This window comes from Molothrus ater, chromosome 6 (assembly GCF_012460135.2).
Source record: "Molothrus ater isolate BHLD 08-10-18 breed brown headed cowbird chromosome 6, BPBGC_Mater_1.1, whole genome shotgun sequence".
NCBI lineage: Eukaryota > Metazoa > Chordata > Aves > Passeriformes > Icteridae > Molothrus > Molothrus ater.
The window spans coordinates 31344122-31358917 of NC_050483.2; the positions used below are offsets into that span (position 1 = coordinate 31344122).

The 14796-nt window shown below is 35.0% G+C and overlaps 1 protein-coding gene across 1 annotated transcript in view; it reads right to left on the bottom strand.

Moving 5' to 3' along the window:
- Positions 1-14796, bottom strand: part of RYR3 (ryanodine receptor 3) — a 196236-nt gene that overhangs the window by 69222 nt on the left and 112218 nt on the right. The window contains 13 exon segments of the mRNA XM_054515025.1: positions 68-217; positions 1650-1739; positions 2900-2978; positions 3918-4081; positions 5716-5856; positions 7274-7364; positions 7726-7946; positions 8592-8761; positions 9361-9481; positions 10011-10116; positions 10583-10763; positions 11651-11786; positions 13998-14101. Coding sequence (XP_054371000.1) covers positions 68-217; positions 1650-1739; positions 2900-2978; positions 3918-4081; positions 5716-5856; positions 7274-7364; positions 7726-7946; positions 8592-8761; positions 9361-9481; positions 10011-10116; positions 10583-10763; positions 11651-11786; positions 13998-14101 — 1754 coding nt within the window.

Sequence of the window (14796 nt, forward strand, 5' to 3'; positions counted from 1 at the left end):
TTTATAATTTATTGGTAAATTAATTAACAGGTCTTTTGTTTTCTAAAATCAAGGTGTTCTACCTTACCTGACTAGACTGAGATATGCTGCGAAGCTTTTCATTTTCACGCTGATGTATCATTGCTTCTCCTCCCTCCTTGGTCCTTTCTAGGCTCCAACCCAAGGCCAACATGGTTTTCAATGATTCTCTGGCAGGCCAACGATAAATTTCCTTTTCCTTTGAAGAAATAATGTAAATTTTTTTCTGTATTTGGTAAGTAGCAAAAGCACAATAAAAATATTCTGTCCTTCTCTACTAAGTGCCACATACCACAAAATTATAGAAAATTTGTATATTGTATGAGAACACAAAATATAGTTCTTTTTACACGAGAGAAAAGCTTTGAAATACCTTCAATGAAAAAAAAATATTCTTAGTGGCATTTATTGTTGGGATAAGTGTTAGAAACCAACAGCACTGCAATGAGCCCTGGAGCAATAATGTAGATTGGACCTGGAAACTTATTCATTAATTCCACCAGCAAAAAATAATAAAAGAAATGATGGTACTTGTGAGCTAAAAATTAGTTAAACAAGTATGTATCTTCAAATGCATCAAGCACTCAAGACCTTTTTTTAGTCTTCCTGTATTTATATCCACTCACAGATACAGAAGGTTACTGAACTACACATATCTTCATATAAACACAGTTACCAATCAAAAAATAGGCAACAGCCCATATTCCATCACTCCTTCGAAAAGTAAAAGTGTTAGAAAAAGTCTGAAAATATGTGGCAAAATTCTGAGTATGCTATACTAAGACTTTTCAAATCAATTAAATAACAGTATTTCAGGTTGTATCACAAACCAGTTGCTCAAAATGACAGCTTTTAGGGATAGGCCTGATTTTTATATTGAAAAGTTCTAATTGCAGACAATTTAGAAAGTTCTTCTTGAACTGCTTAAATAGCAACCAAAAATGCTTTGGCTCCTCTCCAAAGATTCCAAACCAATTTACAAACCTTAGGAAACTCAACCTCTAGGAAACTCAACCTCTTTAATCCTTCTTGATTCTTGTCATGTCTATTTTCTGAACAGGAAATATGTGGTGAAGAGGGACATATGTAATTGACTTGTGTCTCCCAGTGAATCATTACAAAAATAAGTAACAGAATTCAAATTTGCTTCACTGTTCTGACAGCTAGAAGACATTTGTGCCTAGTCAAGAAATTCAAAATACTTTAGATATTTTTCTGCATTTTCAACTGAATCATCTCCTACACATTTTTTACATTTTTCTACCATCTTTCTAGAAGACAAAATTGCCTTAATATATGTTAAATTACACTTTCATTAAGGTCCAGGAGTTTCTGCCAGTCATTCCTCATCCATGGGAGCCTGAAAAAACTGTGCTACTGATACTTCTGAATTCTAATTTGCCCAGGCCTATGAAGAAACAATTAACATTATGCCTAATGGAAGTAAATTATACAAGACTCAGTGTAAGATTAACTGAAAAATCAGTTCAGCATAAAGTTGTACCTATTAACTGTAAGAATTCTTGTTGGTTCCTCTGCCTGACATTTAACAGAATATATTTGAAATGGATTTTTAAAAGCACACAAATCAATCTACTTCATATTAATGCAGTTGAAATTTCCTCTATTACCTTTTCAGCTAAAGTTTTGAAAGGCCTTATTAATGGATGAGTCTTCATATTTTCATCCAGTGAAACACCATATTTCCATCCACTGTTAGTCTGAAAAGAGAAAAAAGACAACTGCAAACCCCAGTGAAATAAGATGAGAACAACGCTGATGAGTGAGAGCAAATTAAGCAGTTTCCTTTGTCACACCAAGCTGCTAACCCGCTTCAAGAGTGCCACATCTGTGGACATGCAGGAACAAAACCTACCTGAGACAGAAGGGATGCCACCTTGAGCAGTGGGTCTCATGACACCAGTCCTGAGCCTAACTTACACTGGCCCCTTTCAAGAGGACTCATGCATTGAGACAGCACTGACTGTCCCAAAATACAATAAATGTACTGTCCCAGTTCTCTGGGAGGCCAAAGTCAGAAACACAAAGAAGACTATGTAACATTACCAGATCAAGAACTGAAGGATGTAATTAATGAATCCTTTACCTTAAACAAAAGCAACTGAAATTTATGGTTTGAAATTATTCTGTATATATTTACATATGCATAAGTATGTGTACCTTCCTCTACAAATTTGCATACATAGGCCCTTCCAAACAAGAGAATTATTTTATACAACACTTCCATAAAATTGCTACACATTTTTTATTAATTGTTATAATAAATTATTGAAGAATTCATTGTCTTTTCTTGTAGCTTTCTAGAAATAACAAAACAGAAACACAACATAGTGACAGGCCATTAGGAAAATCATAGAGAAATTCAGTACATAACAGGATTATTAAAGCTAAGAAGAAAGAAAATTTACAACTACTTACCTGAAATAAAAAATTACATTAGGCTGTACTTTCTTAGATCATAGAGCTGCTGCAGTAAAACTAAATCTCTAACTTCCAGTCAAAAAGCACCATTACCAGGCAAAGTGATGCCTAAAGAGCTGTATATCCTTACCTAATTCTTTTTAAAAACCCCAAAGAACAAGAAAAACCCACCAAACCCCCAAACAAACAAACCCCCCCCCAGCCCAAACCAGACTCTCTCTTTTTCAGTCCCCTCAAGACTCTCCTAATAAATTCTTTGAAAAAGTAACTAATTGCAATGTATTTTCGTAAGCAAGAGGTTTCTTCCACATATTCCAAAAATAAATATGTAGACATCCATACAGTCTGAACAGTTAAACAGCCCAGTTTCAATTTCAATATTCACCTAAGGAATTATTTACTAGTCCTGGACAGTTGCCAGTCTTAAAATAACTCCTACCTTTTCAAAGGCCCATTTATCGTGGGAATGTTCAGCATACTTGCTTACAATGTACTCCAGCTTCTCAGGAAGTACAAGGCTGTAAGCAGAGAGGGCTGTGGTCATTCAATTATAAGTTACTGCAGTCTGATTTATGAAAAAAATGTCAGCAAAAGATAGTACCAATCAAAAACGCTTCACCTTCAAATGAAGGCAAAGCATTTGGCATGGTAATTCCCTGTTCTTTAAAAGAAATGCTACAAAAAAGGCATAGCTATAATGGCATTTGCAGAGAACCTTTAAGTACATAACAGTCACACTTTTTAGCAACTGCAATTGCAAAGAAACTAAAACCTGCTTCACCATAATCTACAGGTAAATTTGTTGGTAATTCTTAATAAAGAATAATGTTAACATGGATGTTTCACAATGCATAATGATGGAAGGATAAGACTTTAATAGCAAGACTGAGCTATTGATCCTCAGTTTTTGAATATAAAGTCTGTATTTTAGAAGCAAAAAATTACTAGGAAAGTCAAAACTCTATTTAATCATTCTATGTCATCTGCTTATTTTGCCATATAATGTTTTACAGATCAATTCTCAAAATTAAGTGAAGATTTTATAAAAAATTGGGCTACAGACCAATTGAATCATCAGATTTTTGTGACATACTAATTGTCATAAGCACATGCAAAATAATGATGGTTTCTAATTTATCTATCCCAAACATTTGAACTATTAGACAACAGGTACATAATAAATATAGAATTTACTATTTCTGCTGCAGACATAAAATGGAAATATTTAACATCTGTTCAGGGCTGAGAAGAATAAGATTTATGTCTGGTAAACAGGACAGGTTTCAGTGAAGTATTTGGCAGAAGGAAGCATAACTCCCTGTACTATTTCTGAAAGTCCTAATACCATCAACATGTCAGTCACCAGCCAACTCTCCCTACAGAAGATAAAAATGTTAATAAGGAATGGTATAAAAAATATTTAGGGGAAGAAAACCACTATGAATTACATGACTCACTTGGATGTGCTGACAGGTTTGGGATCAAAATTTCCTTCTGGATCCACTGAAGTCTGCTTTTCCAAAGTTGACGTAATTCGTGTATCTAAATAATCAGGGGGCAAGGCACCAGCTATAGCACTTAGACAAGGCAAAGCCATTCGAAAGAGCTCTGGATCATACTTCTGCAGGAGAGATAGGAACTGGTTGGAAAACCCAACAGAAAAACATGCAAAATGTTAGTGAAATCCAAGCAGCCATAGCCATGTACAAATATTAGAAGATGCAAACAAACAGTAAGTCACATTTAAAATTCTAACATAGAGCAAAATTATTGTTGCATGACATGTATTTTCCATTACATCAACATGATATATTCTTCAAACAAGTCAGATTGACATAAGAGTGTGCTGACACTTTGTATGTGTATGCAATATGAGTTCAACTCGAGCTTTCTTCAGGCCATTAAGGCCTGTACAGGGAGGATGAAGGCTTGTCTGACTAGTTACAGAGCCTGATAATCTGTAAAACGCTGCCTTAGTTCTCAAATTACTAATTCCTGCAGAATTAGCAGAAGCCATTGCCATTTTGCCTCTTTTTCACCCTGCACTGTTTCATTTTAAAATATGCTCATTAAAGGAAATTTTGATTTACTGTAGCAAATTAATTTCATTATTTTTAATAACATCAAACCTGTAAATAGTTTAGAACAGAAAAGAACAGTGGAGAATACTGTAGGTCAGCAGATCAGATTTACACAACTCTCACTAACCACCATTGGGCTAACAACCATTTACAGAAAAATAAAAATGTTATTATAGAGAGCCACCAGTACTGGCAGAAACATATCATGTTAATTTATCTGTTAAAATCTAAGATTCACTAATTGGAAACATTTGATTGCATCAGGCACTCCTGACACTCTTCACACTTGTGAAAGCACTAAGAGAAGGGTAAATGTTACTAAAATAAAATAAAAATAAAGCTTAAAAAGCCATTTCAGAGTAATGCATAGACCATTTTTATTCCATATTATAAATCAGAATGCCTAGTGGAGCAATCATCTAAATCTTTACCTTAGGAAGAGAGCATAAATTCAGTGAGACACAATGAATAGGATCTTTTATTGTCCTAAAGCAAAAACTGATTTTTCATTGGACTAAATTTTGATCCCAAGCAAGCACAAAAACTGTTTACTCAGGAAGACATTTCTTGTATCAGAAATGCAACTTTTTCTTACTGAGAGAAAAACTGAGTAAGTTTAAAAGTGTTTATTTCATAGTATATTGCGTCATATCTCTTCAGCTGGGCAATAGCTGGAAAACTAAAGAAATACAAATATATATTTGACAACAGTCAATGTAAATTTATTCTGCCTCTACTGACAATTTGATAAGCACGTACATATATTTATTAAAATTAATTTTATGTCAGTAAAAAGTAATTTGAAATGTTTAGTAGAGCCAAGATAGGAGAGTAGACAAGACAACACTGACATGTTAGTGCAGGGAGAATTAAACATTGTGTGTGTGTATATATATATATATATATATATATACAAACACACATACATATCTCCCCATTAATAGTGTAAAGCTTACGAGTATATCAAGCAAAGATGTGAAATTTCATTGGCTTGGAGAGAATCTTTCAAGATTCAGCGTTCAATTTTTCACTTCATTAAAAGCATTCATTACTGTATCTCCCATATTAGATGAAATTACCATTAAAACAGGAATTTTCTCATCTTGGCACAGCAAATTATCACTGTTATTCTTTTATACCCACCCCATAATGTAATGTGAATTGTAGCCATTACCTTATGAGACAAGGAATCAAATATTCCCCAGAAAAGTTTTTCAGTTAAATGCAACTCCTCTTCTGCTGCAATTCCATAGCTCCCCATTCCTGAAGGCAGACAGTAATATTTCCAGCACTGCTCATAGTGATTTGTCAGAAGCTAGATTTTCAAGAAATAAAAATGCTTGTGAAACATTGCTATTTAACAAAATAAAACACTGCTATGCTAAACAGTTACAGGAGTAGTATTATTCATGTCTGTCTCTTCATTTCCAATGGCTCAGAATAATGGTCTTTTTTTCCTTCTTTTTCTTTTTGGAAGAGCAGCAGAGCCAATATTGGGAAAGTATAAAGCCTGTATTATCTCCAGCTCCAGCTGTGGGATTCTCAATGATTACAGGGAGTAGCAAACTTTCAGAATTTTCACCATGGGATTACAGACTAGCTCACAGGATAAAAACACAGACAATGAAATGGGTATAAGGCCAGACATGTAGGTTCTCATGAAAAGTTTTAAAAATTCACATGGATTTAACTCCTGTCATTTGTAGCTGCTTTAGTGTTACTCTAAACACTGCAAAAGACATGTGCAGTCCACTCTCTTGGCTCAGCTCTGGAAAAACTGACAGAAAAAACTATCATAGAGGAAATCTGTACAGTTAAAGAGCTAGTATAGATGATTATTTATATGCATTTTCCATGTAATTTCAAATTTCTACCAGTTTCTTCTGTAGAACTAAAAATTCTTATCCCATGGAAATTTTAAAAATCACATTTAGTATCAGATTAGAATCTTGACATTTTATTTTTTATTGCAATTCTGTGTAAGAAAGGAAAATAATAGTTAAAAACCAGACCAAACACTCCCTCTACACCACAGTTTTAATCAAAAATTAATGATGCTCCAGAGTATGTTTGTGAATGTGGCAGGTCTGCTTTAAAATATGATGAAATTTCAATTCTTTCAGAAAAAGATGCAGACCATAGATCAGGCTGTTTTATCCCAAAAAAAAGGTGAAACAAACCCAACAGAATAGTGCTAAATAAATTCATTTACCATCTAAAAATTGTAATTCTATTTTTACAGAACAAAAGAAAAAGAAAACAAAAGAAAAACTAGATAAAACTAGATAAAGATTCAGTTACAGATTACTCAAAAATAAAAGTGAATTTTCTTCCTTGCATCTTGTCTCTTAGATTTCACTCAAAATTCATTCCTGGACCATGCATCCCACCAAGAGTTATTTTAGTTCATATAGCAGAAGAAGAAATCTCAAGATAACACTGACATTTAAATTGGTACATTGAAATACTCTTTTGCTGAAGCTGCAGGAAAGTCAACAGCTCACTATACAAAATATCATAATCACCTTACTCTTTGCATTAGGCACGATTTCAAAAATTTTGCAAACATTACATTTAATTTGAAAGACTACAAAACAATAACATTATTTTCAATTCAGAAGTAATTTTACATCACTTTAGCCTTCCCATTCTGCTTTTAAAAATAAGAAAACAAGAAATATTTTCTTTTCAAGTTTTATGCTGGATGCATGTACAGAAAATAAAGTGTTTACCTTGAGAGGCATTTTACAGTATTCATTGAGCAGGGGCACATCAAAAACCAGCCTTCTCAACAGCTGTTGTAGCATAGAGGGACGCAAATGGCTGCAATTTTAAAAAATAGATGTCATCAGCAAAATTCATACAGTTAAATGTAAATGAAATAAAAATTGAAGTCAATTTACATATTGGGAGACAAAACACTCATTAAAAGTATTGTGAAAAAACAGTGCTAGGTGCTGAAGGAATCTCACTATCTAAGGATATAGCACAGAATGTTGTGCTACTTCTGAACCCTCCTAAGTGAACAGACAAATCTACATTTCAGTTCCCGAGATAACACTGGTCATTTATTTTCTGTAAGAATAAAATTGTCTTAGGTCTACACTACAGGCAATGAAAGAAGCTGTTAAAATACCTATCCCTGCAGAAAAGAAATTAATTTGTACCCAGGTATCATACATACTGGCAAATAGCAAGCAGGCATTCCTCAATAGCATCTCTTTGAGCTTTCGTGAGGGACCGTCCCTTGGATAACCGATATATGGTGTGAAGCATGGAGTCAACCAGAGAGGCATGATGCTCTGTTCCAGAAAAGAGGGGAGCACACCTCTTGAGTAGTGGAAAGACAGCTGAGCAAATGTATCTATTTAGTGCAAGAGCTGCCTCTGTGGTGCTTAGAGAAACCTGTATGAAGGAGAAAACGAGCTTTAGTGTCACACTGGATAAAGGTCACTAAACATGAAGGCTATAAAACATTAAAAAAATGTAATAGTCCTTAAGTCTCTGAGTGGCTGGGTGCTAATGATGGTTCCAGTATATACACGAGGACTAAAGTAATTTCTTTTTCAGCTAGAGAAAATTCAAGCCATCCATTTATGTTCCATCCCTTGCACCCCTGCACTCTGAACAAATAGCAGCAGAAATTAATATGTAGCCTCTATTTTGAAACAAGTTAGAAAACCCCACTAAGCTTTAAATAAGACTCAGCATCTCAATTTCTTCACACACCTGGATTTTCACTGTAGTTATTGAAAACAAACATGAAATAAAAACAATCATCAGGCCTATTGCACTATACTCAATGTACTTATTGAGTTACTGTAAGGCCTATATCAAAAGATTTTAAACTACTTTTACACTTTATACACTGAATGCTTAAATCAAACTTATGCACTATAAATTAATAGTGAATTAATATTGATTTTCTTTTATAGTGAGCCTACAATGCCTTTTATTAAAGGCTGTTTTGACTTGAAATTCCAGTTTTCTTACACTTACAGAGCCACTATATCCAGCCATTTCATCTAAACTCAATAGTGAAATACGTACTGTATCCAAAGAGGCAGAAGCTCTTAAATCTGGTAAAAATCCAACTTCCAGTAGGTGAAGGAGGAAGCTTTGGTCCTTAATACCATAGACACGGTCCAAGAAGAGTACCATGGGTGCTTTATGATCAGGACAGAAACTGGCAGACATGTCTGGCTCATTTACTGTGCCATCTACACAAACATACAATGCACTTTTTAATAGTAGATAACCAATAAAACGAGAAACACCAAGGCAATGAAACCCATCGCAATTACATTTAATATGTAAAATCACATACTCAAAGAAAACTACATTCTTCAGTTTTGTTCTATGCTAAAAAATAATCAGTTAGAACAGAAAGTTTTTATTCTTTAGAAACCCCTATTATTTTGCAATTTAATTATCTTTCACTCTTAAATGAAAACTTAGAAATTAATGGTAAAATATTCTACAGATGACTGGATAATGTGGAAATACATTAAAAAGGGACTGAGCCAAGCTTAAATATTTTATCTAAGGAGATAATGTCTCTAAAGCCACTGCTGGAGACAAAGTATTGGCCCATTGGTGTGATCCTTTAAAGTATTTCTTACGTTCTTACATTCTCTGGTCTTACAGGAGCAAATATCTGTGCCACTGGAGCAGCTCTAATTGATGCAGATCTAATAAAAATTTGAAGAGTTCTCTGCTTACATCCAACTAACAAAACTGCTCTGTTTTTCATTTGAAGACTAATGTGGCAAAAGACTTTCATAAAAAAATAAATGGTCTAATAAAAGTATGAAGTTACCTTTGTTAACTGTGGACAACTTTAGTGGTATACTTATAATCCCTACCAAATCTTCAGTTGGCACTAGGGATCGAAGAATTGACCTGATTCGGATGGCTTCCCCTTTTCCACTTTGAATAAGCTGTTAGAAAAATTTATCAGTTAACAAATTTAGTATTGAGAACATAAGACAGTTTTCCTCAAAATATTTGTATTAATATGATTTTATTTCAAACACCAGAAGAAAATGTACAGAAATTCAATTTATCCAAGAATGAATGCGCACAAAAAGCAGCCCTCTATCACATTCTTATAAAAATTATTTTATGGCTTTCTAGAGAATAATAAAGGGTCAATTTCAGAAGTTATTATACTGGTCACTTAATTGTGCAACACTTGTAGTTCATATTTGCTTTGATTTCATAGTCATGTAAAAATTACCAAAATTTTAGATAAATAAAAAAGCATAAAGGAATCAAAAGACCATGGTTCTTTATAAACATCTTGCAGCTTGTGTCTACTTAGATAGAGCGAGAAACCATAAAGTCTACCATTTGAAGGGAAGAAGGCTTTGAATAGAGAAAGGTTTAGTGAGACATGTTTACAAATTGTTTACAGTTATGTTTACAAATCTCCTTACATTTTCTGAGCAAGCGGTAGAATGAACTTACATGCATTTCTGGTGCACAGCGTCCAAGTAAATCTATGAGAGCTGAGTAAAAGGACATGATTGCATTTCCCATGTGCACAGTCTCCTCTTCATCTTCCTCCTCATCACTAAAAAGTTAAAAATAACAGTAAGCATTTTTGCTAATCTACATTTTATAGCTCTTCTCTAGAGCTAGAGACATGATCCAGAGACTATTCACCAGACATAATCATCCCTTTGGCTCCAGACTAAAGGATTTTTGTCCCTAGGGTAAGCACTCAGGCTAACTGTAATAGCTGACTTCACATGAGCCTTCTACCTTCCTCTTTACTTTAGCTTAACTTTAGCTTCATTCCACAGCAGTCTTCTCATTTGTTTTATCCTTCAGGCTTTTTCTCTCTGTAACTCGCATTCCACTTTTATCTAGCTAATGCTTTATGAATACCATATGACAACTGCTTGTGGATGTGAATTTCTAATTCTCCCTGTTTGTCTAATGCCCTACTCAACAGGGTCTATTATCCACATACCGCAAGCATGATTGAACCAGCTATTAAATTGTCATTTGCCAAACAAGCATTCACATTTACTTACCCTTCTCTTTTATATGCCTGGGAAGGAAGGTCACGACTAGGATTCTCTGAGATCCTGATGGCTTCCTGCATGGCAGCCAGCAAACCATTTCCTCCTTCTCCCCTAAGGTCTGGCCCAAAGCATTCTGGCCGTCGAATGAGGAGCTTGACAACAACACTTGCATTTTCCTCAACACTTTCACCTGAGGACCAAAAAGCACTACACATATTTTCTCCTGAAAGGTATTCTTAGGTCAGAAGAAAACTGCATTTTCCCCTAATTGTTGCGAAATAGAAATCAAGTCCTCATCCTAAGGCGACAGAGCAGAGATTCCCCTGCAGTCCGTGGTGCAGCCCATGGTGAGGCAGCTGTGCCCCTGCAGCCCATGGAGATCCACAGGGATGCAGAGATCCACCTGCAGCCCACGGAGGAGACCTCATGGAGGAGACCTGCACTGCAGCACAGGGATGCCTGAGAGGAGGCTGTGAACCCGTGGGAGACCTGTGCTGGAAAAGGCTCCTGCAGAGTCACCTGCAGACCTGTGGAGAGTGGAGCCCACATTGGTCAGGTTTCTTGGTAGGGGAACTCACATCGGAGTAGCCTGTCCTGGAAGGACTGCACGCCATGGAAAAATGCCCCACATTGCAGCAGTTTGTGGAGAATTTTTGCCTATGGGATGGACTCACATTGGAGAAGGCTGTGGAGGATTGTCTCCCATGGGAGGGACCACATGCTAGAGCATGGGAAAGACTTCTCTCACAGAGAAGTGACAAGAATATATTGATGTAACCCCTATTCCTGGTCTTCCTGTTCCAAGGAATTCCTAACATGATTCACTACCATGGCTGCAGGTTAATCTACTCAATTATGTGATTTGCAAAAAAAAAAAAAAAAAAATTAAGAAAAAATACAGCTAACTATGAAGATTCAAAAAAAATTTACAATAATAAGCTTACACCAGTAGTCTTGTGTTTGTAATGAGGAGAGTATGCATTAACCTCTCTTCAGATTTAACATATTTTGATGGTTAGGAAATTGATTTAAAGGAAACCTTTTAATGGAATCTGGATGCCAAGAAATTAGACTTACTGTTAGCAAAAACTGCAAATCGTAAGAATGACAGGTAACGTTCACCCTCTATTGGGTTCCATCCAATGTCTGGATATCCTTTAGCCAGCAATACTGGACAGCTCTGCAGGCCACAGCCTGCCAGGTAGGTAACAACCTGCAATACAGAAGTAATAATTTATTCATATGCTTAGAAATATGTTTCTAAAAATAGCTATAAACCAGAATGAGAACAGTATTTTTTTCCAAGATTTTTTATATTCTGGGAAATTAACCTAAGAATCTAACAATATAGATCATTATTTTATCAGTCATAGGGGTTTTTTAATGAAAAAAGGTTAGCACTCTCTGTTTCTGAAGATACCTAATTATATGATGACACAAAAATACAACATGAACAAATGTGGAATGTGAAAAATAGAATAAAATCTTGTATAATCCAGATATTTTTGACAGTACATACGCAACAACTGTAATACTGAACAGCTTTAAAATCACATCAATAACCATGTATGGTTTATTTGCTACAATAGCAAAATAAAGATTGCATAAAAAGTTTATATAGTGTAATTCCAATTTTAATGGATATGAAAACCATCACAATTTTTCAGAAGAATGATAAATATCAATGAACAATTTTAAGAGTCTGAAATCAGAAAGACTAAAAAATTTTGGTAAAACAAAACTTTCTAATACAACATTTCTTATCAAAAGGATTATCTTTAATTAAGGGAAATCTTTAAGAAATTATGATTAATTTTTAAAATTATATTAAACTGAATTTCAGAAATATATACAGAATAATTTCCTCATTCATCTAAAAGGAAATTTGCAGATAACTGTGCATTTCAAATAAAATAAATAATCATATGGTTGTGCAAAGGACAACACATGGGCATGATTATAGCACTTAAAATGGGTAATGACCATGACGAATCTTCTGTGAACTTGTAAAAAAAGATACAAATTATAATTTCTTAAAATGGCAGGCAGCCAAAATAGATGACAAAAGGGAGATAGATGAAGAGATTATATTTAGTCATTATCCAGTGTCCTAAGAGAGAAAAAGTTGTGAATTTAGGAAGAATTATATGTCAGCTGATACAGTACACAAATTGCCTCCAAAAGGCTGCAACAGTGGAAAAATGGGTTGATGTGGAAAGCTTGTTTATCGCAGTACAAAGTAAGGAAGTTACTCAGAGCACTCGGAGGAAGAAGTATACAATTCCTAACAGGACTTGATAGTTTTCAAGCATTTATTCAGAAGATAAAGTGAATACATACTTGTGTTCCAGTCACTAGTGTTGTATCCCAAGGATTGAAGTCAATGCCATTTAATTTTTTATTAAAGGCAGGACAGAGTGCACTCAGCAATTTGCAGGTGATAGAGAATTGCTAATACTTCTCAAGAGCATATTGCCTGGTAACTATATTGCTGTGCTGTCTCACACCCTTTCCATTCATATTCTTGCCTGTCTTCCCCCAGCTATCACTGTAATATGCCCATTTATTTCAATTTCACAACTTTTCCTCTCCCACACCACGTACTAATCAGAAACAGTCCCACAAGTTCTGCTGTCATCTCAGGATCCTGTCATCCTGCACAGAGACTTTCCCTGTGCTAAGCTGTCATTTAGGTGTTTAACTACTCTCTCCATTTATATTAAACCCTGCTTTCTGTTTTCTGCACCCCAATGCTCTGCTAGCATGCCTAACTTCCTTTATCTGCTTTCCTCCTCTTCTGACTGTGCACTTCCATCTCTAAATCTGTTTTTTTCCTATGATATACAACTTTCATGTCATTTTTAACATTTTAACATATTTCCCAGTTCATCCTGCCTCTCTCCACATTTTTCTTTATTCCTAACTATTGCCAATGACTTGAATTCTGGATTCAGTCTCCCATTGACCCTACCCTTAAAATCCTGTTTCACTTTTCATCTTGAAATACCTGCCTTCAATTCTCTTAATTCTAACATCCATGCCCACAAATCTCTATGATTTAGGCCAAAAAACCTGTGTCCTTTTCTTAATATTTTCCTCTTAATTCTCAATTTTTTTGTCCCCAAAAAACACTCTTGATATTCCTGTTTCGCGTCTTTTTTCTCGTCATCCTTTCTACATGATAACACTAGTGAAAGGATGCAGAAGATAGAAATAAATCTCTTTTGCTCTGCTTCCCGATAAGCAGAAGGCAAAATCAGGGAAAATACTGTTCAGTCAACCTTACCTTGAACTAACACGTAACTAGAGTGGGTATTTTTGAGGACAACATATTCAAAACCTACTATGATCAAGCTTGCCCTTTTAAACCCTTTCAGCACAAGTACAGCATTTAATAAATGGGTAAATAGGTGAGAGTGGCCACCTTATCAAGATCTGGCTCCTCCAATGCAAGTGCAAGCTCGTTGTTGTCCATCACAGAGGCTGCTGCCACATCGAGTGGTGTCGAACCCCTCATTGAAGGAAACGCTGCAGAAAAAAGTTAATACATAATGATTAAAGGGAGTTTGCAGTAATCACATTCACGCAGCAGAGGGCAGCAATCACGCTGGAATCTAGAATGCAAATATATTCCTAGAACATTTTAGGGCAGTTCTTCATCCAAGAACAGAGTCAACTCTTTTTAATAATGTGGAAATGCTATATTTTTTTTCTGGCTTCACATCCATATCTGTAAGCATACTCAAACACAGTGGTTTTAAATACAGATATACAGATGAAAAATAAAATCAGTATTAACAATGTAGCAAATTGGAGGAATACTATTTCCTTAGGAGACCAACCTGTTAGCTACATAATTCTGAACAGCCTTATCAAGTCAAGATTTTAAAACATGCCTATCTTTAGCAAAAAGAGACATTTCAAGCTTCAATTACCTGTTTTCTTTCTTTAATATTTTCCATTTTTCTGTGTTTTTTGTGGCCAAATGCACACACGAACAGCTAAATCACTGTGAAATCACAGGCTATCTTGCCTTGAAATATCTTATTATTATAACCATCTAACCAGCTAATAAATTTTTCCTCTGTTACAAAATTTAATGCACATGCATTAAAAAACTGAGTCAATGTTCAAAAGAGAATTATGAAATTTACTTCAGTAGCCTAAACTGTAGAGGCAAGGAAATTTAAACCAGATGAAACAAGCAAGGACCATAAGGAGTC